The sequence below is a fragment of the Paralichthys olivaceus genome, chromosome 13, assembly GCF_024713975.1.
Source record: "Paralichthys olivaceus isolate ysfri-2021 chromosome 13, ASM2471397v2, whole genome shotgun sequence".
Lineage (NCBI taxonomy): Eukaryota > Metazoa > Chordata > Actinopteri > Pleuronectiformes > Paralichthyidae > Paralichthys > Paralichthys olivaceus.
In genome coordinates, this window is record NC_091105.1 from 12,376,450 (window position 1) to 12,400,275 (window position 23,826).

Genomic DNA, 23,826 nt, shown 5'->3' on the forward strand with positions numbered 1-23,826 from the left:
AGTATGTGAAGCTCACTAGTCAAACACTGCCACCTGCAGGTCAGTGTTGGTTACTAACAGATAAAACAAACCATAATAAAACAGGATCATTCCATTATTCAGAATGATCAAAATCAAGTTTTATTACCAAGCAGGTTTACACATACAACGAATTTGCTGTGGTGTATTTGTGCAAGTATAAATATAAAAAATATAAAAATGGGATATAGGTAATAAGAAAGTAAATATATGATATTTTAAAAGCAGTATAATACTCACACTAGTGTTCCCTTAAGATGGAAGACAAACCAGAGCAATAATTAAAAATGATTTACAATAATATATATTTTATATTCATTATCATTAATAAAATGTTGTATTTTCTTCTTTTAGATATCAGATTTGTTTGGCTGTGTTTAAATCTAGAAAGCTGTTTATTTCAAAGTCAGCTAAGTTTTCAGGGATACACTGTAGAATGTAATGATGGTGCCATAGCCTTCAAAATGACTTTACATTGTGTGTGACGCGCTTTTATTTCTCTGTGACTGTTTCCTCGAAGCACCAGTGCGCATGTTTGTGTGCAGCAGAGAAACAGGAAGCAGACTCACAGTCACTAAACATGGGATCCACACTGGGCTGCTCTCATTCAGAGCTGGAGGTGCAGGACTGTGCTGAGAGCATGAACCCGCAGGGAGGATAGAGACCCGCGCTGAAGTCTGAGAGGAGGTCAGTGATTTGATCGAGGTGTATCGACAGGTTATTGATCGATTTGTGCGAGCTGAGGTCAAAGTTTGGACGGAGTGGTGAAGCATCCTCTCACCGGTGCAGGCTGTGACACAAGTGACTGAGCTCAACTACAAACTTTAAACCTTTAACCTGCAGAAGACTTTACTCTGTGTGGACCTTTCACTATATATAAAGTTACTAGACATGCATGCAAACATTTGTACTGTAGATTATCTCTCTGTTATACTTATAATAGTTACAAAGGTTTATAATAGTCCTACATATGCAGTGGTTTTCTATTTATTTATCAATTTACATTAGCACATTTTTTGTTCTATGTAACAACTGGAACAGTCAGTGTATTTTCTCCAAAGGTGAGATTTAGGTGTGTTCAGTTGCATTCAATTTTTTAAATTGGTAGAGAAATTAAAAAATGTAATGATAATATATATAATACAGTGCATGTACAGAAAAAACACTTATCAACTGAGATTGTATGAGATCATACATTTGCAAGAACATCTTTTAATATACTCTGAGAGTATAGACCTACATTTGCTGGGAAACATCAGAAATGGTCTTAGATGAAAAATAAAAATCAAAGCAACATGTTTAGGAGATTTTGTGCACAGATGCAAACAAGTCACTGGAGACATCTCAGTTTATTTGAAGGGGGATTTGTAGTTTCCTCTGAGTAACCTTCAAGTCCCTGAGCTTCAGGATTCAGAAACCACCACAACCAGCTCGACTCCTCAAGTCTGATCGTTTCCCTGCTCGCTCCTCAGTCATCCAGCTCACAGATCCAGGTCCTGCACAGCTTCATCCCTTTACTCAGAATACGATCATCTCAATTTACTACTTGTAGCTATGTTCTGCATCTTGGTTCACTCATTCAGACGCTCACAGGTTCTGGGCTGAAACCACAAGTATTTACTTATTGCTGAATCTAATTGCAAAGTGTTCTAATTTAATCAGACTCGACCATCTGACAAAAACAAACACTAGTTGCTGTTTTCTCTTGCGAAATTGTGAATATTGGACTTTTTCTTGTCGCAAATTTCTGATTTCATTATCTCAGAGAATATCAGAGTGATGTTCTCAGAAATTTGTGACTTTGTTCTTGCACTAATACCCCCCCCCCTTCCAGACTGTGATTATAGAGATAGACATGAGAAAATTGTTTTGTTGTGGAACTCGCCTGTTTTCCCCCCCAAGGATCATATGATTGTGCTGTATATGATGATGATGCTGATGATTGTCACATCCTCGGACTAATAATGGAGGGACAGTGGCCGGTCATGTGGTGTGCTCATTTAATGGGATATTAGTAAAGTTATGCTGAACATTCCTGCTGCCGAGGGTTCGTTTTCATTTCATTTAAAATTAGAGAACAAAGACACATTGTTGCTGTGCTTATTTGAAAATCAGTTTAGGGAAGAAAAAACAACACAAAGTAGAATGATTCCTCTTGCAACCTGTGTGTGTGTGTGTGTGTGTGTGTGTGTGTACTGCTCTGCACACATGAGCCTAATTTTCCAAGGCGACACTTGACTGTCAGGAGCGACGGGGAAATGTGATTAAAAATGCCCCCCCCCCCCCCCCCCCCCACACTGTGGAGAAAGAGTAGACTGTGTCTCCAGTAGTGTGGAGACACAGAGAGAAAGAGGAGAGGGTGGAGAGAAATGAGTTTGAAAAATAATCACTACTTTTCTACACGATGAGCTTCTTCCTATGCTTTGTTCCAGAGATGGACTCATGCAGCAGTAATCGATAGCACGGTGCATTAGATAGAGTATATACATTTAGACTCCACACTACAAAGTACATTCAAATGGCCTTGTCTTGGCACACTGTGTTCTGAAGAGGGCTGTGACTGTGGCGTATGTGTCACAGTTTTGTGAGTAAACTGACATGTTTTTACAGAGATACATTTACAGCTTTATCACTTCTTAACACTACATAGAAACATATATGTAGATTTTGTATGTGGAATCATTTCCAAGGCTGTTTCTACTCCACTTAATAGATCTGTGGTGGAAAAAACAACAACCGTCTGACTGGATCTATGTTGTTTTTGATTACCTGAAAGAAGATAGAACAACTATGAAATATATATTCTGGTTCCTATATGTTTGTTACTTTCAGCGGGTCTGCGTCAGCCACTGGTCCAGTTCTGCTGGTCCGGCCGGGTCCTGGTCCAGGGTTCAGTGATGGCGGATCATCTGGCTCCTGCTCTGCTGGAAGCTTGCGTGGTTGTTGGAGCATCTATAGACAAACTCAGGGAGGTCTACCAGGTATTTACCTTTAAACGCACCATGAATGTATGGTGAATATATACAAACCTAATATTTTATCATCATCTTTTTTTCATCTTAGTGGATACTTCCACTGAGATAAAGGGTTTCATTTTCAATAGTGATCTGGCCATAAAAGCAATATCATTGTTAACTGTGATATATATACAAACAAAAATACACAAATGACCAAAAGTAAAACCGAAATGTGTCCTTTCTGTCATTAAATTAACCACATGAATATATGCAAAGTAATGTGATAGTTAACATTATGCTGTGAGCATTAAACAGTATTATAATAAGAATAGGGGGTGATGCAAACTTCTTATCACCCTCTTATCACTTAGACTATTAACAATAACGGGGCTCCTGAGCCCCTCCTGCTGGAGCCGGAGGTACTGCATGTCCTGGCGCCCCCCTTTGTCAGCAGCCAACACGATGAGAGTGACGTGGTGAGTTCAAATGGGAGGAGGAGACGCTCCTTTCTCAAGAAGAAGAGGCAAAATCCTTCTGCAGCCTCAGCCCCGAGCCAAGGTTTGATACCTGTGTGTCTGGGCCACCCACTGGTCACATATCAATACATAAATAACAATTGTTTTTAATTAGACGTGACTGTGGATACACAAAAATGTTTTCTAGGTGTCTGATTCATCCCTCACATAGTTGTGTGAGACCTTCTAATCCCCTCTGCAAACTGTCTTTCCTGTATTGTTGTCTTTGGTTGGCATCTTTTAGTTTTATGTCGTTTTAGATTCTCATATATTTCTAGGTGTAGCTGCTGAAGGAAGAGGAGGGAGTGAAGACGTGAGCGTTTCTTACGACATTGACCTCAAGGCTTTACCTCAGCTCTGCTTCCCTGGTATTTGGTTTTTAAATCTATGTTTCAATATCCTCTGAAAACACTTACACTAATGCATCATCATCGTATCATCATAATTGACATACCGGCTTCAGAAATTGTGATTTTGTATGTGCATCCTGTTCATCCACTGAAGTGTATATATAGATTTCTTTTCTTTCTACCAGGTGGACTCCACGTGACCAATGAACAGAAAGATGAACAGTTTCACTTCCTGGTTTTCACTGATGTCTTTGGCAACAAGACCCATGGAGTAGTGATGCAGTGCTACCAACCAATACTGGTAAACAGTACTACATGTAATACTTGAATATGAGTCAGATACAAGTAACTTTCAATGAATTCAGGTCACTGGTGGATTTTCTCTGTTTCCTCAGGAAGGGATCTCATACTTTCACAATGAAGCCGGGTCCTCTAAGTTTTCTAAACTTTTCTCTGCCTTCAGTTTCTGTGTCATATCCAAGTATCCTTACTTCACTGCCCTCAGAGACTGTCTGTCATGGTGAGACACTTTGTCCTAAACCAAACTGCTTAAAAATATATGTATTCCTCATCCACAGGCCACACAAAGTGCTCAATCTTTTTTATGTTCAGAAACAAATTTGAATCTAGAAATTTGTTATTACATGAATTGCTTTCATCAATTCTCTCTCTCTCTTTCTCTTTCTCGATCTCTCTCTTTTTCTTCATCAGTCTGTTAATCCAGCTGAGAACTTGTCGTCTATCAGACATGGAGGACAGAGTGAAGGAGTTTGCAGCCAAACTTTCACTTGTGCCAATCCCACCGCCTGGACAGCTGCATTTGGTGTGTGCGCACTCTTTTATTTGTGTATTCATTGTTCTCTGTGTTCTTTGAGTGTGATGCTTAGTCACTGGGTATAAGACAAGCTGCAACTGTGTTTGTCTTTCCAGATGTTTACTTTGCGTCCTCTGACGATTGTCTTACCATCCAGAGATGACAAAGACCACCCAGCTATAGACCTAGACCTCCACCTGCCTTTCCTCTGCTTGAGACCACAACAAATACTGCAGGTATTACACACACCTGTTTTTGTTAGTGAAGCAGGAGAAGTCTCACGTTGACCCCCGTGTCTCTCTCTCTGTTTGTCCACCTCACTGTCCCTGTGTCCACAGGTGCTGTCTTGTCTCCTGCAGGAGCAGAGGGTGGTGTTGTTCTCTGCTGACTGGGCCAGACTCACACTGGTTGCAGAGAGTTTTTTGCTTTTCCTGCAGGTCAGTTCACAATCTATGTCTGCACATGTGCAAAAGGCAAAGCAGTTTTAAAATGAGTTGAGATTTTTATTGGATTTAACTCATAACTATGATATCAGATTTACCTTTCTCACATCAAATTAAGTTTTTCCGATTAAGAGTTGGGCAGGGCTGCAGCTGAAAGCCATGGATCAGGAAATAAGAGCCCCTTTCATTTAAATGTATATCTTAAAAACCTGAAACTGTGAAAAATCCAATGAAATTTGTAAAGGTCGTAATCAAGCCATCAATTAATCTTTTGACCCACGTCTTTGTTCACCCATGCCTCTCTGATCTTTCTGTCAGCCTCTGTCATGGCAGCAGCCTTATGTTCCCGTCCTGGCCAGAGGCATGCTGGACTTTCTCATGGCTCCCACCGCCTTCCTCATGGGCTGCCATCTCAGCCATTTTGAAGAGGTCGCTGCTGTAAGTACAGTACTTCAGATGACTATGGATTTACTGCCATTTTTGTCTTTATCATTTTCAGGTTCATAATTTTAATGTGAGTTATCAGCTCCTCTTTTTATCCTCTGTCTGAAACACTTGGTCCAAGCTCCTGTGTCTTTAAGGCCCCACAACTTATAAAGCTTAGTCGGCTTTGATTGGCCAGCATTCCCACTTTGTTGTGATTGGTCAAGTGCTTCCAGTGCATGTAGGAAATTTCCAATCCAGCTTTACCCAATTTTCGTTAGGGGGCGTGTGTTTTAACAGCTCCGAGGACTAAACAGAGAAAGACATTAATTTTAATCTCTGTCTCTTCTATCCAGGAAACAGATGATCTGATCTTGATCAACATTGATGGTGGAAGCGTTTCCACTTCCTGTTCTGACACTCTTGACCTTCCACAAATTCCTCCAGCTGCTGCAGACTACTTCACACAGAGGTACTCATTATCATCCAAGCAAAAGACCATAGGACCATGAGCAGGTGCATGAACTGGCGACAGAGCCAGTATTGGTTTGTACAGTCTGAGTGTGTTTTGCAGGTGCCAGTCACTGCAGACGCATTTCGACCTGGATCAGTGTCACCAGGCAACCTGCACCGACATCAACGAGCAGCGAGCGCAGAGACGAGCGTGGCAACACAACCTCAACCACGACATCCAGAGGATCACGCTGGAGCTCATCGTCAACATATTTAGGTTCTGTGTGTATTCTTTGGGTCCTAAAATCCATTGGGTTGGTTCTCCTAAAATCACACACACTGTGTTAACATAAACGTGTTCGTATCCTACAGGGATGTTAGCTGCCATCTTAACTATGAACATCGAGTGTTTAACAGTGAAGAGTTCCTGAAAACCAGAGAGCCGGCTGAGCAGCTGTTTTACACAAAGGTAAATACTAACATGGAGCAAGTGACGTTGTTCTATTTTTGTGATGTTTTCTAATATTCTGACTGAATTGAAGAAAAAATGTAGCTTATATCTCTTGGTAGAGGTGTGACGCTCATTCTCAAACTCAACATGTGTTGCAGGTGTTGGAGACTCACATCTTCCACTTCTTTCTCAAGGATCGTCTCAACAGGAAAATGGATAATTACGCTCGCATGGAGATCAGCACTCGTACTGAGATGCAGAAGTAAAGTATCACACTTCATATAGTTCAACACTTGACATGTATGTGTGTATTTATTAGAAATACTGTAGATTTCTGAAACAGTATTATAAGCATTGTTTTTTTGTTTAACTGGAAACAATCCGCTGTTTTAACTATATGATAAAATCCAAATCTGTATTTTCTTTTCTGACGTACAGTCTTCCTCTTCATCGTGGTGCTGGAGCAGTACTTGTGCAATGCACTGTTTCTCTCATGTGTCCTCTAGAATGAAGTCCATGGTGGAAGTGGCACGCAGACCCACCATGCAGGAGATTCAGGCACGGAGGAAGAGCTCCATCACAGAGAGCAGGCTGAACAAAAGACTGGGAATGAGTCTTCCTAACTTGGGAGACGACCAAACTCTCGGCTTCCAAAAAAACAATCTGCTGACGAGGCTCATCCTGTCTGACTCTGGTGAAGCTGCAGAGGAATACACACAGTTTAATTTATGTTATTTATATAAAGAGGCATGTAATGATCAAGAGGTGGCAGGAAAAGATTTTAAATTATTTTCTTCTCTTTTTGTTTCTTTCGTGTCCTCTCCATCTCTCTCTTCGTCCCCCAGCTCTAAAGACCCCTCCGAAGCCTGTAAAGGTGTTTAAACTCCCAGACTTCCCGGCGTCTCTGTCCTTCCATTCGGTCCAGAATTATTACAGTGAGCTCATCCAGAACCTTAGCAAGGCCATCTTCTCCGTCCAAAACGAGAACTCTTCTCTGCTGGCCAGGTACGTGCCTGTCCTTCATTTCTCCTTCGTTTTCATAAAACAAAGACATTGTTTGTTAAAGCAGGTACTGACTCCCTATTACTCAAGACTCTCAATCTTTCCCCCGTAGATTCTACTACCTGCGTGGTTTTATCAACACCTTGTGTTTGCGGCGGCTGGACGCCCTGAGTGATTTCCAGAACCTCTACAAGACGGACACAGCCATCTTCCCCACGCAGCTGGTTACGTGGCTCGTGGACTCACTGCACAGGGACGAGAATCAGCAAGCCGACCGACGACATGAGCTCAAGAGATTCATCCTCAAGGTGCGTCGGCTCACATGGGCACAGTCGCACCTGCTGATAGACTGTGTGTGGTGGACAGTAAGTAGTGATGATGTTAGTGATCATATTTTTTCATCCATCAGGTGAAGACAGAGAACGAGAAGCCGCCAGTGGAGCCCGATGAACGTGTTAAGAAGTTCCAGCTTCCCCGAAAACACCTGCATCAGGACGAGTTTGTGCGTTGTGTTCAAGAATGCGGGATTGTTAAGGATGTGGCGACCATACACCGTTTGTTTGATGCTCTCACGGAGGGTAAGTGAGGAAATTAATTTCTGATATTTTAATGAATTGTGTATATCCTGCTGTATTTTGTAACCAGCAGTGTGAGTCCCAAATAAATGAGTAGTTTGATTAGATGAGCTGTGCACTAACATGATGAACACAGAAGTGGCTGCACAGTGATTTTTTTTTCCTCCACCAGCATTTTATGAAATAATCTTGAATTGATTACATCAGTGGCAGCTGTCAGATGATCTGTTGCACTGCTTTAATGCTCTGTAAGTGTGAAGTACAGTCTGTGCAGCATGTCACACACATTATTAAAATGAGCCTTGCTGAATGTGTAAGCGTCACACAGATGAGAATGATACAGAGATCACTGCTGATTGGAATCAGGGTTTTTAAAAATAATACATTTTCTGGACAGACTGAGGGATTGATGAGACCCTCAACCAGCCTGTTGATGTTGGGATTTTTGATTTTTGAGGCTGATACCAATTTTTGAGGCTGATACCAATATTTATATGCAAGAGTTTAAAATAATTATGTTTTTCCAAGTATTAACCTGTGACATTAACAAATTAAAGCTGGGCAATCAAACAATATCAATACTTGATGCAATATAATTTTCCTCAATAGTGATATAACAAAAGTTCAATATATATCAGTCTGTAAATTATAAGTTATTTTTAACAATTTACTTTGTTGAAACCAAACATTTGACTAACACTATAAACTTTTTATTTTGTGTATCTTATGTATTCACATTATGAGATATAACATGAGGCACCTCATTAGTGCTTGGAGGAAAATGTCATATTACACATTTCAAAGGAAAATAAATAAATCATGAGAGAATAAAAGAGGCAGTGTCATGTGACCGGGGTCATGAAATAAATTTCGAATAGAAGTTGTGAGTTCATGGTGAGGTACTCCACTGACACTCCACTTTTGTTTCAATCTTTATCTGCTGTGAAAAGGAATCATCTATGGTCGATGGAATAGAAAACAGATGGCACTGTAACATGACTGAAAACCAAACTGAATGGCTTACACTGTGTATTGTTGTGGATATTCTGGGACTGCAAGTGGAACTAACTTAATCTGTTTATGTACATTTTCTGCTTGTACTTGCGCGTGTTTCCCCTGCTTCCCTCAATGTGCCTATGAATTTCTTTGTCTTGTAAACACTATACGTGTCTGCTTGCATATATACTGTATGTACATGTCTCTCACATATCTCTCTGTGTCCTAGGCAAACCAAAGCGGGTGGTTCCTGAACTCTTCAGACTCTTTTACACCTTCTGGAAGGAGAAGGAGGCTGAGGCCCAAGATGTCAACCTGCCCAGTGAGGTCATTGACCACCTTGACAATAGCGAGTGCGTCTACAAGTTGTCATCCTGTGTCAGGACCTCCTATGGCGTTGGTAAAATCGCGATGACGCAGAAACGGCTTTTCTTGCTTACAGAGGGACAACCTGGGTACCTGGAAATCACCAAGTTCAGAGACATACAGGTCAAAAGAGTCCTTGATCCCTTTTCTCTGAATCACGTTTTCTCTGGAAGTTTCTGTCATAACCAAGACTCTTACAACTGCCCCATCTCTGTGCAGGAGGTGAAGATCGCCTCAGCTCCGTTTCTACTACTGCGTATTCCCTCCCTTCGTATCCAGACCTCTGGCAGGCCTGAGGTGTTCGAGGCCAACCTGAAGGCAGAGACTGAACTCTGGAACCTCGTGGTCAAAGAGATGTGGGCCGGACGCAAGATGGCGGATCAACACAAGGTAAAATCAGGATCTTATAACATTTCCACTGGGAAGAAACGGTAATAATTGCCTTCGATGTCACACGTTTATTAAAAAACACACAGAGGATGAGTGTCTTAACCATTCAGCTCATTGTGTATCCCTCCAGGACCCTCAGTATATGACTCAGGCCCTGACCAACGCCATGCTAATGGACGCTGTGATGGGCTGCCTGCATACCCACAGTTCCATTGTTGCTGCCTCCAAGCTGTCTTACTTTGACAAGATAAGGCACGAAGGTTGGGACATACTCCTGTTTTGCTTCTTTTTCTCATTCATTCAAATTTGTAATCGAACAACCGTTAATCATTTTGTTTATGATGTTGACTCTAAATCTGAGTCATTATTATCCTTTTTAATTATACTCTTTGCTGTTCACCCTCTCTTGTATCCATTAATTCATTGTGTTTTCGTTGGTGCCCAGTGCCCATGATGGTTCCTAAAACTACCTCAGAGACTTTAAAACACAAGATCACCCCGTCGCTGGACATGGCTGAACCTCAGACTGTGCATGTGCTGCTGTACACACCAGGTATTTGGGAAACTTGAATAGGAATCAATATTAATTTTGTCTGTAGATTAATTTATGGCCCTTTGTCCCATTTTCCTGGTATGTTGTGTGTCTTAAATCTCATACATGACAAATTACAGAGGACTAACATACATCCCCTGTACATTGTTGTCATGGTAATAGTAATTTGATCTTTATAGCCACTAATTTCAGCAAACATCCCTGTTAGACTCTCATTGATATTAATTGTCAAAGTCCTTTACAGTTGAGAGATGTAATAATATACAGTTTATTTATTGAATGGTAATCAGTGAACAAACTGAGCTGCTGTCCCATCATGTGCCTCATTCACTGTGTGTCTGTCACAAGACACCCACTGTCCCTGGTGTTATGTTCTAATGAGCATCAGTTACACCGGTTCAAAGAAAGACAACATGAGGGACAAACAGAGGACAAAGACTTCTGAGATAATGTTTCTAGATTTGCATGTAAACAGACTGAGCTTGTGTGTGAGTGTGTCTGTGCATGTGCATGTGCACGTGCACTTCGTTGTTTAAATGTTTTTTTATGGCAACAGATGCACCAGGGGAACCTATTCACTTAATCTGATTAGTCTTGTTGTGCTGTATTTTATCAGGGGGAATAACAGCGGCCCTGTTAGTGTCTCATTTGTTTACACTGTGATAGAGAGAAAAAATCAGATCTGCTTTGAAAAGGTAACTGAGTTAAATTGAGAACGATAAAGTTGAGAACCAAAATAGTGTGAAGTGATATCGATTGTGTACTGCCAACAACTGCAGCAGCATGTTCATCAGGACTGTGAATCAGGGCGGGTCATCCACTAACCACAAGGTCTGTGGTTTGATCCCTCGGCTCCAGCAAGATACTGTAAACTGCAATCTGCCCCTGATGGACAATAGAAGAACAAAATGGGTGAATGTAGTTCATACTGTAAAAGTCAATACTTTGAAAAAGATCTCCTGAGTTACAACTTCTTAACTGTTCCTCTCTATCTGGTCTATATACGTATTGCCCCTGGGGACATTTATGCATTCAGTACCTATAGAGGGACAGTTGTTGGTTCTCTTCTCCTTCACCCAATCCACTCATGCTCTGCTCTCTCCCCCTTTATCTGCATCTCTCTTCATCTCCCTCCAGGTCAGTTGACTTGCAAAGACTCAGACAGTGAGATGAACCCAAAGCTGTGGGTGGCTCTCAGTGGGGGCAAAGTGGTCGTGTTCGATGCAGCGAGCTGGTCCATGTTGCAGGACTGCATCCAGGTTGGAGAGCTGCAGCTGGTGAGAGCAGAGACTCTGCACTCCTGTTGCTCAAAGTTATATTTATTTAAAAGAGAATTCCTCTAGTTTATTGAAGTTATACCAATATAAGTCTGGTTACAAGTCTTTATGCATATGTGGAAACATGGAAGAAAGAAACTTTTTGATGATACTGTATATCTATTTGCTCAGGGTGTAAGGAATTATTTTAACCCCTATAGTTCATAGAAACAAATGTACATTTTGCACTCTTTACCAAGTACATAAAAATATATGCATGACGCTAATAATCATACTGTTGTGGCATCTTCTGCGTAGAACTGCATGCTGGGATTGGTCCAGGAGCAGGTGTGGATTGGCTCCCAGGACTCTGTGATCTACATCATTGACACTCACAGCATGTCCTGCAACAAGCAGCTGACTGAACACAGACATGAGGTGACCGGCCTCACGGTGGACACCAGCGATCAACACAACAGGTTGAGACATTATTACGTTTACTAAGTTATTGCACATTAAACAGAAAACGCACTCTTCTGAATGTTACGTGTCAGTCAGACGTTTCTTTCTTTCGCAGTCAGCAGACGTACTCCTGCAGCTGTGACGGGACGATCCTGCTGTGGGACTCCGTCAGCCTCAAGGTGAAGCGACAGTTCCACCTGAGCTGTGACCGTCTCTCCTCCATACAGATCCATGACGGCACGCTGTGGTGCTGTACGTACACACTGTCCTTTTTTATTTCTAATATTTAACTGGGGCAAAAATATCTGTGTGTGATTCATGTTCCCCTATGTAGGTGAATGTACTCACTCCAACCAAACATTTAAACATTTAAAAAACTATCTGTTGCATCTTTTTTTCATGAGTGTACGTTTTATACACAGTCTATGGCTCCAATAAATCTTATCACCATGATGTCTTTGTGCCAACTGTGAGACATTCATTCCTGTTGGAAATGTCTTGTGTATGTGCAGTAAATCTGCTTTTCAGGGTAAAAAAGATCTGGATAATGAATTGTTGTGTTTGTATGTGCAGGTTGTGACAACAGCATTGTGGAACTGAAAAAGACGGGGACACCACAACGAAGGATGCCACTTCCTGACGACTTACAGAGCATGCCCAGTAGCTTCAGCAGCTTCATTGTCATCCCTGAGGTGACTGTGCCTTCGTGATAAAATGTGTCGATCAGTCACACACGTTAGCAGCCGTTCAGATGTTTAACAAGTCAGTCATCCAACGTGCAGTTCAATCAGCAGCTCAGGTCTGTCAGTTCATTAGTGGAGATAAACATTTTCCAAGCATGTGGGACATGAAACAGTTCACATAAAATAACTTGAGTTTGGTATCTACATGGGTTTAACATAGCTGGAGCCAGTAGTCATGGCAACCACTGGAGCCGAATATCTCTCATTGAGTATCCAGATACAAAAATGAAATAGTTATTGTGCTCGCTAGAGATTTGCACCAAGGTTGTGTTTTTTACAAGTACAAATGAGACTTAAAAGTTTTTTGTGTTTGTTCCAGCACGGTCAGCTGTGGACGGGCTGCGCAGACTCAGGGGAGCTGTGTCTCTGGAACATGAACAACCACAGACATCCATTCAAAAGAATCTCCCTGCCCGGCAGTTCAGGGGTCACCTGTATGATCCGTGTCAAAGACCAGGTGAGTTGTGTCAACATGTCACAAAGTTGACTTGTAATTGTTTTAGTTTGCTACTTTTATTTTTGTAAAATACTTTGAGTTGCATGTCTCTGAGTATTTGAATGATTAGTTGTTGAGAAGTGGATAAATATTCTGCAACTATTTTATTACACAAATAATTAGAGCCCATTGTGGATTTTGGGGACTGACGCTGATATTGAGGAGTAAAAAAGATACATAAATATGTATTAACAAAAGAATTTGGCAATAATTTCTAAGCTATTGTCATAAAACTGCAAAATATAAAAATGTGAGGGTTTATGTTTCTATCTGTAGTTTGTGTTTGTAAACTGTATAATGCAGCAGTAATGTTCTTTATTATGAACAGGGACCTTGAAAAGATCATGTGCATATTGAAATAAAGTCTGTTACTGTATTTCTGAGTTGAATTGTTACTTTTCCTTGACCCCTTCCCCTCCCCTCAGATCTGGGTGGGCTGCTGTGGCCGGAACACTGTCGGAGGTCAGTGTGACGGTCAGATGAGGAGTCAGGTGTTGGTGATGAACTCCGAGAGCCACACTGTGACAAAGGAGCTGCACGCTCACTCAGACAGCATCCAGGCGCTCTGCACAGCTGAGGATCGCTACGTCCTGAGTGGCTCTGCATGCCGCGATGGCAAGATTGCCATATGGAAAGTGGAGTAGAGAACAGAGAGAGAGAGAAAAGCAGTAGAATGGAAAGAGGTGGGTACATGTACAGCCAGAGCGGAGCATGGGGAGAGGACAGAAGACAAACAAAGAGACTTGAAGGAGCAATGAAGGCTGACATGAGAAGAGTGAGGGTGAACATAGGTAAAGATAAAGTCCAAAATAAAATACATTGAGGAAACAGCTGTCAGATACTGAAGTGCCACAGTGTAATTGTCATTCATGTTTTATTCTCAAGCACTGATAATAAACTACATTTTCAGGTATTATATTGTTTATGTGTGATACTATTCTTACTCTTACTATTTATTACATTCAGGCTTATGCTGAATTTCAGTCTATTTTATACTGATGAAGCCAGTTCCTGCTGAATGATTGTGATTTGATTATATTTATGGATTTCAAACTTAGGGCTTCAATCAAAACATTGAATTTCAAATGATTGCTTCAAACACCAGTGCAGTCGACTGTCTGCCTGCTATCATGTCGTTCATGTACAACTAGCATGTGCTGTCATTTGATGCTTATTTGACCTGGACATTTGTTTAGAATTTGAAACAATACCCAGGTTTATTCTTTGTTGACTGAATCTATGGAGTTCCACATGCAGATTGAAGTGTTATCAATGTGTCATTGATTATTCAAATTATTACATTTGGAGGGAATCAAAATCAAGCTGCTTTTTGTACACACTGTGCACTCATAGACATGAGGCTTTAAACCAGATAACACATGACTAAGATAGATATTTTTAAAATTCCATAACATTCAAAAGCAAACAACTCTAAAGTTGAGTAAAGATACAACCTTTGACAAATAATGCATGAAGCAATATACAATGACTTTCAGTATTGATTACTTTTTTTAAAGGAATTAGTCCGACTCTTGAATATGAATATGAGGTTACTAATATTAAAAGACAAGGATAATCTATAAATACATAGATCACAAAGTGATATAGATGAAAAGTAAATTGAGTAAGACCATCCAGGTCCACAGCATTCTGTTTATGAGTGAAGCTTTCATGCAGGTGACTGGATAGATGAATGGAAGAGCCTCTCAGTAGTATAACTCCTGATCCCACCAACCTGAGAGAGCACAAACCAGAGATTAATGAGACGTGAACGGACGGAGACAGTGGAGATGTTAATGTTGGCCGAATGGTTACAATGAGGTGTGATTAATTTCAGCTTACTTCCTGGATATCTTCTGACTCCTAATTTCCTGATCTCATCGTAGATAAAGATTAAAATACCATATGGAAGAGGAACAAACCACCACTGGACCCTGAAGCAAAAACATGTCACATTAGACCATGAGCTAAAGCTTTTTTGTTTTATATATAAAAAAGCAATGAGCATAAAAGAAAGATAATTTTCTTCTCGCGTATTCCATTGTAATGATATCTTAATACCTGATAGGCATGAAATTGAAGATGTTGGGCATTCCCGGGCAGTAACAAAGCAGATTACCGAGACACAGCTGGAAGACGATGGCAGAAACCAGGACACGGTTCCTGCACACAGATAAACACTTAAACAACCAAACACTCAGCCGGAATCTTGTTATAATCCTAAACAGATTATTTCAGATTTAGTCTGATCCATTTAAATGGACCACTGAAAACACAAAGAGACAAGATGGCTCTGCTTGCACATACATACATAAAATTGATATTTACGCAGCTGTAACAGGAGATTTTGAATTTAAATATTCCTTAATCACAAAATATGGAGTTAAATAAGATATTTAAAGAATGTAGTTTGGTTCTGTTACTTAAAGGAGCCATAAAAACATAAGGGTTCTTAATAAACTTGTTTAAATATTTAAAACAGCAATAGTAGAAAATAAAAATAGTCTGTTTTCATGATGTGACTATAAGACGGGGGTTAATGCAACATAGAGAGTTGTTAATGTTTGTAGACACGGAATGAACCCAGCAAATGTTAAGGCTATAATGTCATTTATTAACAAACACTGTCATTTATATTTGGGATGGTTCTGTACTGACCTGAAGAAGCCTTGCTGGAACACAGAGAGACGTCGAGTCTTTCTGATCAGCACGTCAGAAATCTGACAGATCTCTATGCTGACAAAGAACACAGTGTAGCAGGTGTACTCCATGTACAACCTCTGGCTGAATGTCTGCAAACACAGATCACATGAGGGAGGAGATATTTGGTTTCTGTGCTGATAAAAAAAATATAAATCACCCAACCACATTATCTAAAGGTTGGATCTCTATGTCAACACTAACCCATTCTTGACCATAGCTGTCCTGTAGGTCTTGAAGGTGAACGTCCTCCCACTGAGAACGTAGGCCGACACACAAGAGTGGGAACCAGCCCTCCTGGGCCATCGCTGTGAAATAATCTGTAAAACCTGCAAAAGACTGGATGGCTCCTATAATAAAGACAGAGAAATTGGTCAAAACTATTTTAAAATAATATAAATGTAGCTTGTTGGCTGTGAGACACTCTGCAGAGATCATGTGAAGCAGTAGCTCAACCACTTCAGAGGGATTCTGAGACCACACTCATATTGTACAAGAGTATAAAAGTGAAAAATGTGCATCTCGCAGATTTTAAGTCTGTGACTTTTCTATTTCATGCCCTTGAAAAGTAACTTAAATGTAACTGAGGTGAGAAAAGTAGTGATTACAGTATTTTGTTCACTAGTAGAAATGCACACACACGTCTTACCAATCTGAAAGTACGAGTACGCAGCCAAGGGTTCGTTTACTAGACGATCACGACGAGGGTTCCTGGGCTTCAGGTGCATGATGTCACTCTCTGCTTTCTCGTAGGCCAGAGACACAGAGGGGTACTACAGGAGCGACAGGAGCAAACAAAAAACATCACTGCACAGAAGATACAAGAGTGAGGAATATAAAGATGTATCTACAATATACTATTAATGTCACCATGTTGCCTGCTGTAAAGAAAAGGCTGGTGTTTTAAAATGCGAGCAAATATTAAACACAATCATCATCTGTTAATAACTGACTGCAGCTGTAACGACCATAAACAATTATTTTTTCTTACTGAACTGGTTCCATCAACAGTATTACTCACGATGTCAGTGGCCAGTTCGATGAAGAGGATGGTGATGCAGCCGAGAGGAAGAGGCACGCTGACGGTGATGTAGATCAGATATGGAGTCAGCTCAGGAATGTTTTTGGTCAGTGTGTAGGCAATAGACTTCTTCAGGTTATCAAAGATAAGACGGCCTGGGATAAACACACACAAACTTCATCTAGTGTATTCTGGTAATTTGTTACTATCTGGATCCAGTATTAATATTTATATTAATTATTAATGAAAACTGGGGATATGATTCATCATATTATACATTATTTCTCTTTCTTTCACTAAGCCTCACCTTGTTCCACTCCGGTGACGATGGAAGCGAAGTTGTCATCCAACAGGATCATGTCTGCAGCGTTCTTGGCAGCATCTGAACCAGCGATCCCCATGGCAATGCCAATGTCGGCCTTCTTGAGAGCTGGAGAGTCGTTCACACCATCACCTGTTACAGCGACGATGGAGCCCTGGAGGAGGAAGGATGAAAAGTCCCTCACACAATGAATTATGAACACATGCAAACCGATCTCTTCCCTTTTCTTTTATTCATTCACAACCCTACCAATTGTGTGTGTGTACCGTCTTCGTCAAATAAATTCGTCAATCGGTTCCGAGTTAAGGAGACACAGGTAGTAAAGCAATATGTGTGTGTGTGTGTCTGTGTGTATTTACCAGACGCTGACAGCTCTCCACAATGATCAGTTTCTGCTGAGGTGATGTTCTTGCAAACACCATCTCAGGGTGGTTCCTCAGGGCCTCGTCCAACTCATCACTGCTCATGTCTTTCAGCTGACCACCGCTGATCACACAAGCACGGGCATCCCTGCAATCACACAACAAACACAAATGATGAGGAATTCTGTGCACTTATTGATTAATAAAATGAAATGAACAGTCGGCTTCCTGAACTGCGACAGAGACGAGCTGTGTGGACAGTGTCTCAGTACCTCTTGTTGACTTGCTCCACAGGTATGCGCTTCCTCTGGGCGATATCTTCCACTGTTTCACTGCCTTCTGTGATGATGCCAACATTAGCTGCGATTGCCCTCGCTGTGATGGGATGGTCTCCAGTCACCATGACAACCTGAGGTTTCAAGATATTAGAAATTAGAAAATTAGAAAACAAAGTTTTTTTAAAACCAGCCCAAACACACTGCGTATGTGGGGAAGTGCGAACGCACCCTGATGCCAGCAGTACGACATTTCATCACTGCGTCGGGTACGGTGGCTCTCGGGGGGTCAATCATTGAGATGAGACCAGCAAAGCACAGTCCTGATGTGGTGAAATTCATCTCATCAGGGTCAAAACGATAACCACGAGGGAACTCCTTTTCGTTAAGATAGAGATGACAGAAACCTGAGAGGGGAGGAAAAGATTGTTAAAAAAATGACACAGCTAATCAATTAGCCCACATCAGTGTTGGTAAAATAAGTTTCTAACCCAGTACTCTCTCTCCCAGTCCTCCCAGGTCCATGTAAGCAGTCTGGAAAGCTTCTTTCCACTGCTCATCCAGTGGCAGCTCCTGGCCTTTTATCAGAATAGTGGTGCAGCGCTCTAAGATTCGCTCCGGTGCTCCCTTCATCACCAGCAGGTAGCGCAGGTCCAGTGGATCCTCCAGTTCATGAATAGACAGCTGGAGAGAGGCGGTAGATGAGATATGAGTCAAACTGAATGTTAATCACAGGACTGTACTGTCGTAGTATCACAGTTTTAAATACACGTCCATTAACAACAAAGCGCTCACTTGGAACTTGTTGGTGGAGTTGAAGGGCACTTCCACCACTTTCTTAAAGCGATTACGGTAGTCCATGATGTTCCCCACGGTGAGCTCAGTGAACTTCAGCAGAGCCGTCTCTGACGCATCTCCCACGACGAGTCTCTGTGTGAAACGGAATAGGAGAGACACATAGATACAAATACTTAAAAGTCCAGTGTGAACGATTTAGGTGAAAGGGATCTATTGGCAGAAGTTGAATGTAAAATAATTGTAGTAATGTTTTCCCTAGTGTGTTTCATCTAAACTGTACGAATTGTTGTTCTCTTCACCTTAGAATGGGCCCTTTGTATATAGTACTTAATATTTACATCGGAGCGGGTTCTCTCTACGGAGGCTGCCATGTTTGTTACATTAGTCCAAACTGGACAAACTAAACACCTCTTGGGTTTCTATGACAACTGAAGGTTACCACAGGTTCTCTCTCATGTTTGGAAGGAGAGGGTGAGGTGAGGGGTGTTCAGCTGCAACATGCAACTTCACCACTAGATATCACTAAATTCTACACACTGAACCTTTAACTAATAATAACACAATGGGGTCATAACTCCAATTATACAACTAAATTACTTTGGATGCAACATTTTGTCTAGTCATCACAAAATAAATGTCCTGTACATAAATGTACCTTAGGAATAGGTATTCCTTCCTGATCGGGTCTGAATGTCGCTCTGTTACACAGGGTAGCCACTCTCGCCAGTGATCGCCAAGTCTCTGATGACTGGTCGAAACTTTGGCCTGGAAAGCACATACTCACATGATTATGCAAAATAACACAAATCCATCTTTAAAAAGCAAACCATACATAGTAATGTCTATGCATTGTTAAACTGTTGTTTACCAGACTGGTCTTCAGTGGTGTCAGCAGCGTGGATCTGGTTGTCAAACCAAAGGTGAGCCACAGTCATCCTGTTCTGGGTCAGGGTGCCAGTCTTATCAGAGCAGATCACTGAAGTGGAGCCTAAATACAAACACACATATATCATGACTGAATTCAATAAAACTAGGAACAGAATATCTGTTTGTTTTACTGGTTTACTGACCTAATGTCTCCACAGCCTCCAGGTTCTTCACAACACAGTTCTTCCTGGCGAGTCGTTTAGCAGTCAGAGACAGACATACCTGTTAGAGGAGACACAGCCTGTTACTGAGCATATACACTTTATTTCACACACAGGAGAGAACAGTGCAAATCTTGGTGCCATAATGAAAAGTGACCATTAATGGAGAATCCTCATAAGATACTGTGAGACCATATCACACATAGAAATCCACATTTGCTGCATTAACTCACAGTGACTGTAGCAAGGAGCCCCTCTGGCACATAAGCCACCACGATAGCCATGAAGAAGATCATGGCTTCCAGGAAGGCGTATCCAATGAACATGGCCACCACAAAGAAAGTAAACCCGAAGAAGATCGCAAGTCCAGCAATGATGTCCACAAAATGCTCGATTTCTATAGCGATGGGCGTCTTCTCATTGCCGACGCCGCTCGCCAAGCTGGCGATCCGACCGATGATGGTACGATCACCCGTGTTAATAATCACACCGGTGGCTACACCTGTATGAGAGAAGATATTTATTCATGTTTTCCCCTGAGCAAGGGGCACCAAATTGAGCACAACAGAAAAGCACATGAAGAAATAATGAGAAAATAATAGTTTTAATATTGTGGCTGATTGGTGTATATATAAGTCAGCCTATATAATGTGCAGTATGTACTTCACCTTCCAGACAAGTGGTAGAGAAGAAAGCAATGTTTCTGGTCTCCAGTGGATTCTCATGAGTACAGTCTGGACTCCTGGTTTGAGGTTCAGACTCGCCTGTCAAGGACGAGTTATCCACCTTGCACACACACACACACACACACACACACACACACACACACACACACACACACACACACACACACACACACACACACACACACACACACACTTTTTTGATATCCCATTTTTTCCTTTTCCAAGGAAACAAGCATAATATCCCTCTTTATGTACATATAGTCAGCATGTGTGGTATGTGTGTATTTTACCTTGCAGGCCTGACCAGTGATGATGCGAATATCAGCAGGCACCCTGTCTCCTCCTTTGATTTCCACCAAATCTCCCACCACCAGTTGGTTGGCGTGGATCTGGTTTTTCTTACCATCACGGATCACGATGGCTTGCTGTTGGAGAACAAGAGGAAGATCAGCAGAGTTGAAGGAAGATTAAGACAGGAAGAAAAGACGTGGAAAGAATGATATAAATGACTGAGAAGCTGTAAATATTTAATTCCAACAATGCACCTTCTGCACTTTTCATATTTTTTCTAAACGTACCTGTGGCACCAGATTTTTGAAGCTGGCAATGATGTTTGTACTCTTGAACTCTTGGTAGTAACCAAAGCATCCAGTTACCACGACGACAGTAATCAGGGTGATGGCCAGGTAAAGCTGAAGACAGACAGAAGATGTAACCATAACGACAGGAAGCTAGAAATGGCAGATTCAAACTGTGCTCCTCCCTTCCCTCTGTACAACGTTTTCTCTCTGTGTCTCTCGCTCTTATCATTGCACTAAAGGAGAAACGCTCACTGATGAATATGGTAATTGTCACTCACATCGTCAAAGCAGGTAAGGTTCCCTCTCCCAAGTTCGATTCCGAAGGCGATGAAGCAGATGACAGCGGCGACCCACATCAGACACTGCAGCCCTCCGGCCAGCTGCCGGGCAAACTTCACATACTCAGGGGTTCCTTTGGGAGGCTTCAGCTCATTAGGACCATCTCGCTCCAGGACCTGCTGGGCAAAGGTGGACGTCAAGCCCTGCGGATGGAGAACAGAAATAAACTGATTAAAAGAGCACTTGTGACAAAATGAAAATAAATAAAGAATAGATGATGTGAGGCAAGAGAAATCATTCAATCATTACCTTGGTAACATTCGTGGTATATCTCATCTCCAGCTCTTCAATTGTAATCTCGTGGTCGTCCTGCAGGAGACACATTAATCATCACAGTGAATTAAGGTGATTTATTCAACTTGGTCATAACTTCACAGCAGCTGGAAAATAAGTCTGACTTTTTGTAGCAGGGCTTATGATTGATCCTTGGATTTAAAGGACTCAGTACATCTGTCATATCCCCACTCTTTTTTGCTAGAGAACAGTCTTTACTCACAATGTCCATTTCTTTCTTCATGCCCTCCAGCTTCTCCTTTTTCTTCATCTTTCTGGACTTCTTCTTGTCCATCTCTCCATCCATCTCAAACATGTTGTAAGAGTCCTAGATGTGGAAATGGGGGAAAATATTTATACCTCAATTTCAAATAAAACAAATGCACTTGGCAGGAAGAAGAGGCATACAACTGCAGTAATGAGTTTGACCTTGTACTAACATTAAAAAAGTATCAATTCAAATAGATATATGCAGTAGATGTAGAAACAGAAAATAAATACTACACAGGAACTCATTCAGTTGACTGAATTTATTGATGACATTAACTGAAATATCTTCCAGAATAAAAGCTATATCTTATACAAATCTAGTATTAAGTATTAGAAATTGTTATATAAAGAAAACACATTTACTTTTGACAATAGAAATTGTTTAATAAAACATTTACTAACAGGGTGAACAGTCATTATCTCTCCTACCGTTTTACTCATGGTTGCTGGTGTGATAGGGGACTGCTCTCCTAAATCAATGGAGGCCCAGACCACTCGATCTTTCTTCACCCCAGAAATTTTGGCTTTCAGCTACGGTCCAGTCCCAAACATAGACCCTGTTTCTCTCTCTCTCTCTCTCTCGCTCTCTCACACACACACATGCAAACACACACACGATGGTTAGAAACAGGACAAATGTTCTGGAAAAGCCTTTTATACCCAAAACCCCCCTTTTTAACACACACATGCGCAGAAACACCACGCGTACTTAAATGCCACGATCTGCGTAAAATGGCACCTCAAGTAGCATCAATGTCACCCCTGGACAGGTCACACACTCACACAACGCACTCACACTCATATCGCAGGCTATGCGTAGGCTAATGTTTCTCTGGTATCTCTTATCTCTCCACCGCACGTTTCTTTTCCTGATAAACTGATTGGAGGAAGGAGCAGTGAAGGTGAAAACAGACCAATGTCATTCCTACAGGTCTGCCTGACATTGCACAACATTAATTTACAACAAAACCACTTTGGCCATGGAGTCATTTTATAGATCCACTGTTTTTAATAGAATAGGTATCACACGAGAAGAGGTGGCTTCACTAGTCCAGAGATTATTGGCCACCTCTACTGCTGCCATATATCTATGAGTGGACGGTCAAATACAATCATAGGGAAGAAGACAGAAGAACTCAGACCAGTGGGTACAATCCACAGCCCGACAGCTGAGCCATTAAATCCGATAGTCACTGAATAAGTTGGATTTAAAGTCTGACTATTGACCTGATTCAGAATTTATTTTGATGATGAGATGAGTTGCTAATAGAAAATTTCACTCATATTCCCAACATGTTACAGAGCATAGTCTGAATCTGGTAAATACCACACATAGACTTATACATGTCTGAAATAATGCAAATAAGAAAACTATACTCCACATGTCTTATTTTGACATTTGCTAATATTGTGTAAGTTGTGTGTGTTGTGTATTCTGCTTATTTTAACCATAAAAGACTGTTTACATGGCAGTGTCTTATTCACACTATTGTCTTAATCTGGGTAATAATTGAATATTGGTGTTCATGTAAACATAGTTAATGATTCCCTGGAGCTCCATGAAGCCAAACAGGGAGAGTGTGGTGGTCAGTCTGTCCACTGAGGTCGGCTTTCCTCCTCTTCCTGCTGCAGGCTAACTGTTTGTGTGGTACTCTGACGACCACACACACACACACTTGCCATCTGAGGTCATCCACTCCTCTGTCTACAGCTTCTGCCCCTCACCTTACCGCCATGTTTGAATGATACACTCCTTGCTGCAGGTGTATGCACTTAATTTGTCATGATGTCTGGTTGTGGTGCTGGTGTTTCTACGACAACAGCTCCCTAAAAATAGAAGTCATGCTG

At 41.4% G+C, this 23,826-nt stretch overlaps 2 protein-coding genes across 3 annotated transcripts; one reads left to right on the forward strand and one right to left on the reverse strand.

Annotated features, from left to right (window-relative positions):
• The first annotated feature begins 563 nt into the window (after positions 1 to 563).
• On the forward strand, positions 564 to 14,176 carry LOC109632989 (DENN domain-containing protein 3). 2 transcript variants are annotated; one of them, XM_069537411.1, is made up of 28 exons: positions 564 to 705; positions 2,851 to 2,999; positions 3,347 to 3,533; positions 3,769 to 3,858; positions 4,026 to 4,141; positions 4,236 to 4,360; positions 4,552 to 4,663; positions 4,771 to 4,890; positions 4,993 to 5,091; positions 5,416 to 5,535; positions 5,877 to 5,992; positions 6,095 to 6,250; positions 6,346 to 6,442; positions 6,583 to 6,686; positions 6,931 to 7,118; positions 7,270 to 7,429; positions 7,539 to 7,734; positions 7,836 to 8,004; positions 9,227 to 9,486; positions 9,583 to 9,753; positions 9,884 to 10,013; positions 10,199 to 10,306; positions 11,444 to 11,583; positions 11,881 to 12,041; positions 12,140 to 12,276; positions 12,598 to 12,716; positions 13,087 to 13,224; positions 13,689 to 14,176. In XM_069537411.1, the coding sequence occupies exons 2-28, from the start codon at positions 2,916 to 2,918 to the stop codon at positions 13,905 to 13,907; spliced, it is 3,822 nt and encodes a 1,273-aa protein (XP_069393512.1). In that variant the 5' UTR covers positions 564 to 705; positions 2,851 to 2,915; the 3' UTR covers positions 13,908 to 14,176. The 2 variants fall into 2 exon arrangements, with proteins under 2 accessions (XP_069393512.1, XP_069393513.1); XM_069537412.1 differs by having other exon boundaries at positions 3,775 to 3,858.
• On the reverse strand, positions 14,124 to 23,114 carry LOC109633020 (ATPase H+/K+ transporting subunit alpha). Its single transcript, XM_020092607.2, has 24 exons — positions 22,408 to 23,114; positions 21,932 to 22,036; positions 21,685 to 21,744; positions 21,375 to 21,578; positions 21,094 to 21,207; positions 20,806 to 20,940; positions 20,498 to 20,615; positions 20,063 to 20,331; positions 19,812 to 19,890; positions 19,610 to 19,729; positions 19,397 to 19,506; positions 18,739 to 18,873; positions 18,435 to 18,627; positions 18,175 to 18,350; positions 17,941 to 18,077; positions 17,666 to 17,816; positions 17,292 to 17,460; positions 16,985 to 17,139; positions 16,613 to 16,736; positions 16,168 to 16,313; positions 15,922 to 16,055; positions 15,325 to 15,426; positions 15,106 to 15,197; positions 14,124 to 14,998 (listed from the first exon to the last, which is right to left on the reverse strand). Exons 1-24 carry the CDS (start codon positions 22,417 to 22,419, stop codon positions 14,970 to 14,972), a joined length of 3,069 nt encoding a protein of 1,022 aa, XP_019948166.1. The 5' UTR covers positions 22,420 to 23,114; the 3' UTR covers positions 14,124 to 14,969.
• Positions 23,115 to 23,826: the final 712 nt, after the last annotated feature.

Coding starts and splice junctions, on each gene's coding strand:
- LOC109633020 (XM_020092607.2), bottom strand. Junction 20,941..21,093: donor TCAAAAATCTGGTGCCACAG/GTACGTTTAGAA, acceptor GTTCTCCAACAG/CAAGCCATCGTGATCCGTGA. Junction 15,427..15,921: donor TTCCAGCAAGGCTTCTTCAG/GTCAGTACAGAA, acceptor ATCTGTGTGCAG/GAACCGTGTCCTGGTTTCTG.
- LOC109632989 (XM_069537411.1), top strand. CDS start 2,916: ATGGCGGATCATCTGGCTCCTGCTCTGCTGGAAGCTTGCGTGGTTGTT. Junction 6,687..6,930: donor ACTCGTACTGAGATGCAGAA/GTAAAGTATCAC, acceptor TGTGTCCTCTAG/AATGAAGTCCATGGTGGAAG. Junction 12,277..12,597: donor TGACGGCACGCTGTGGTGCT/GTACGTACACAC, acceptor TTGTATGTGCAG/GTTGTGACAACAGCATTGTG.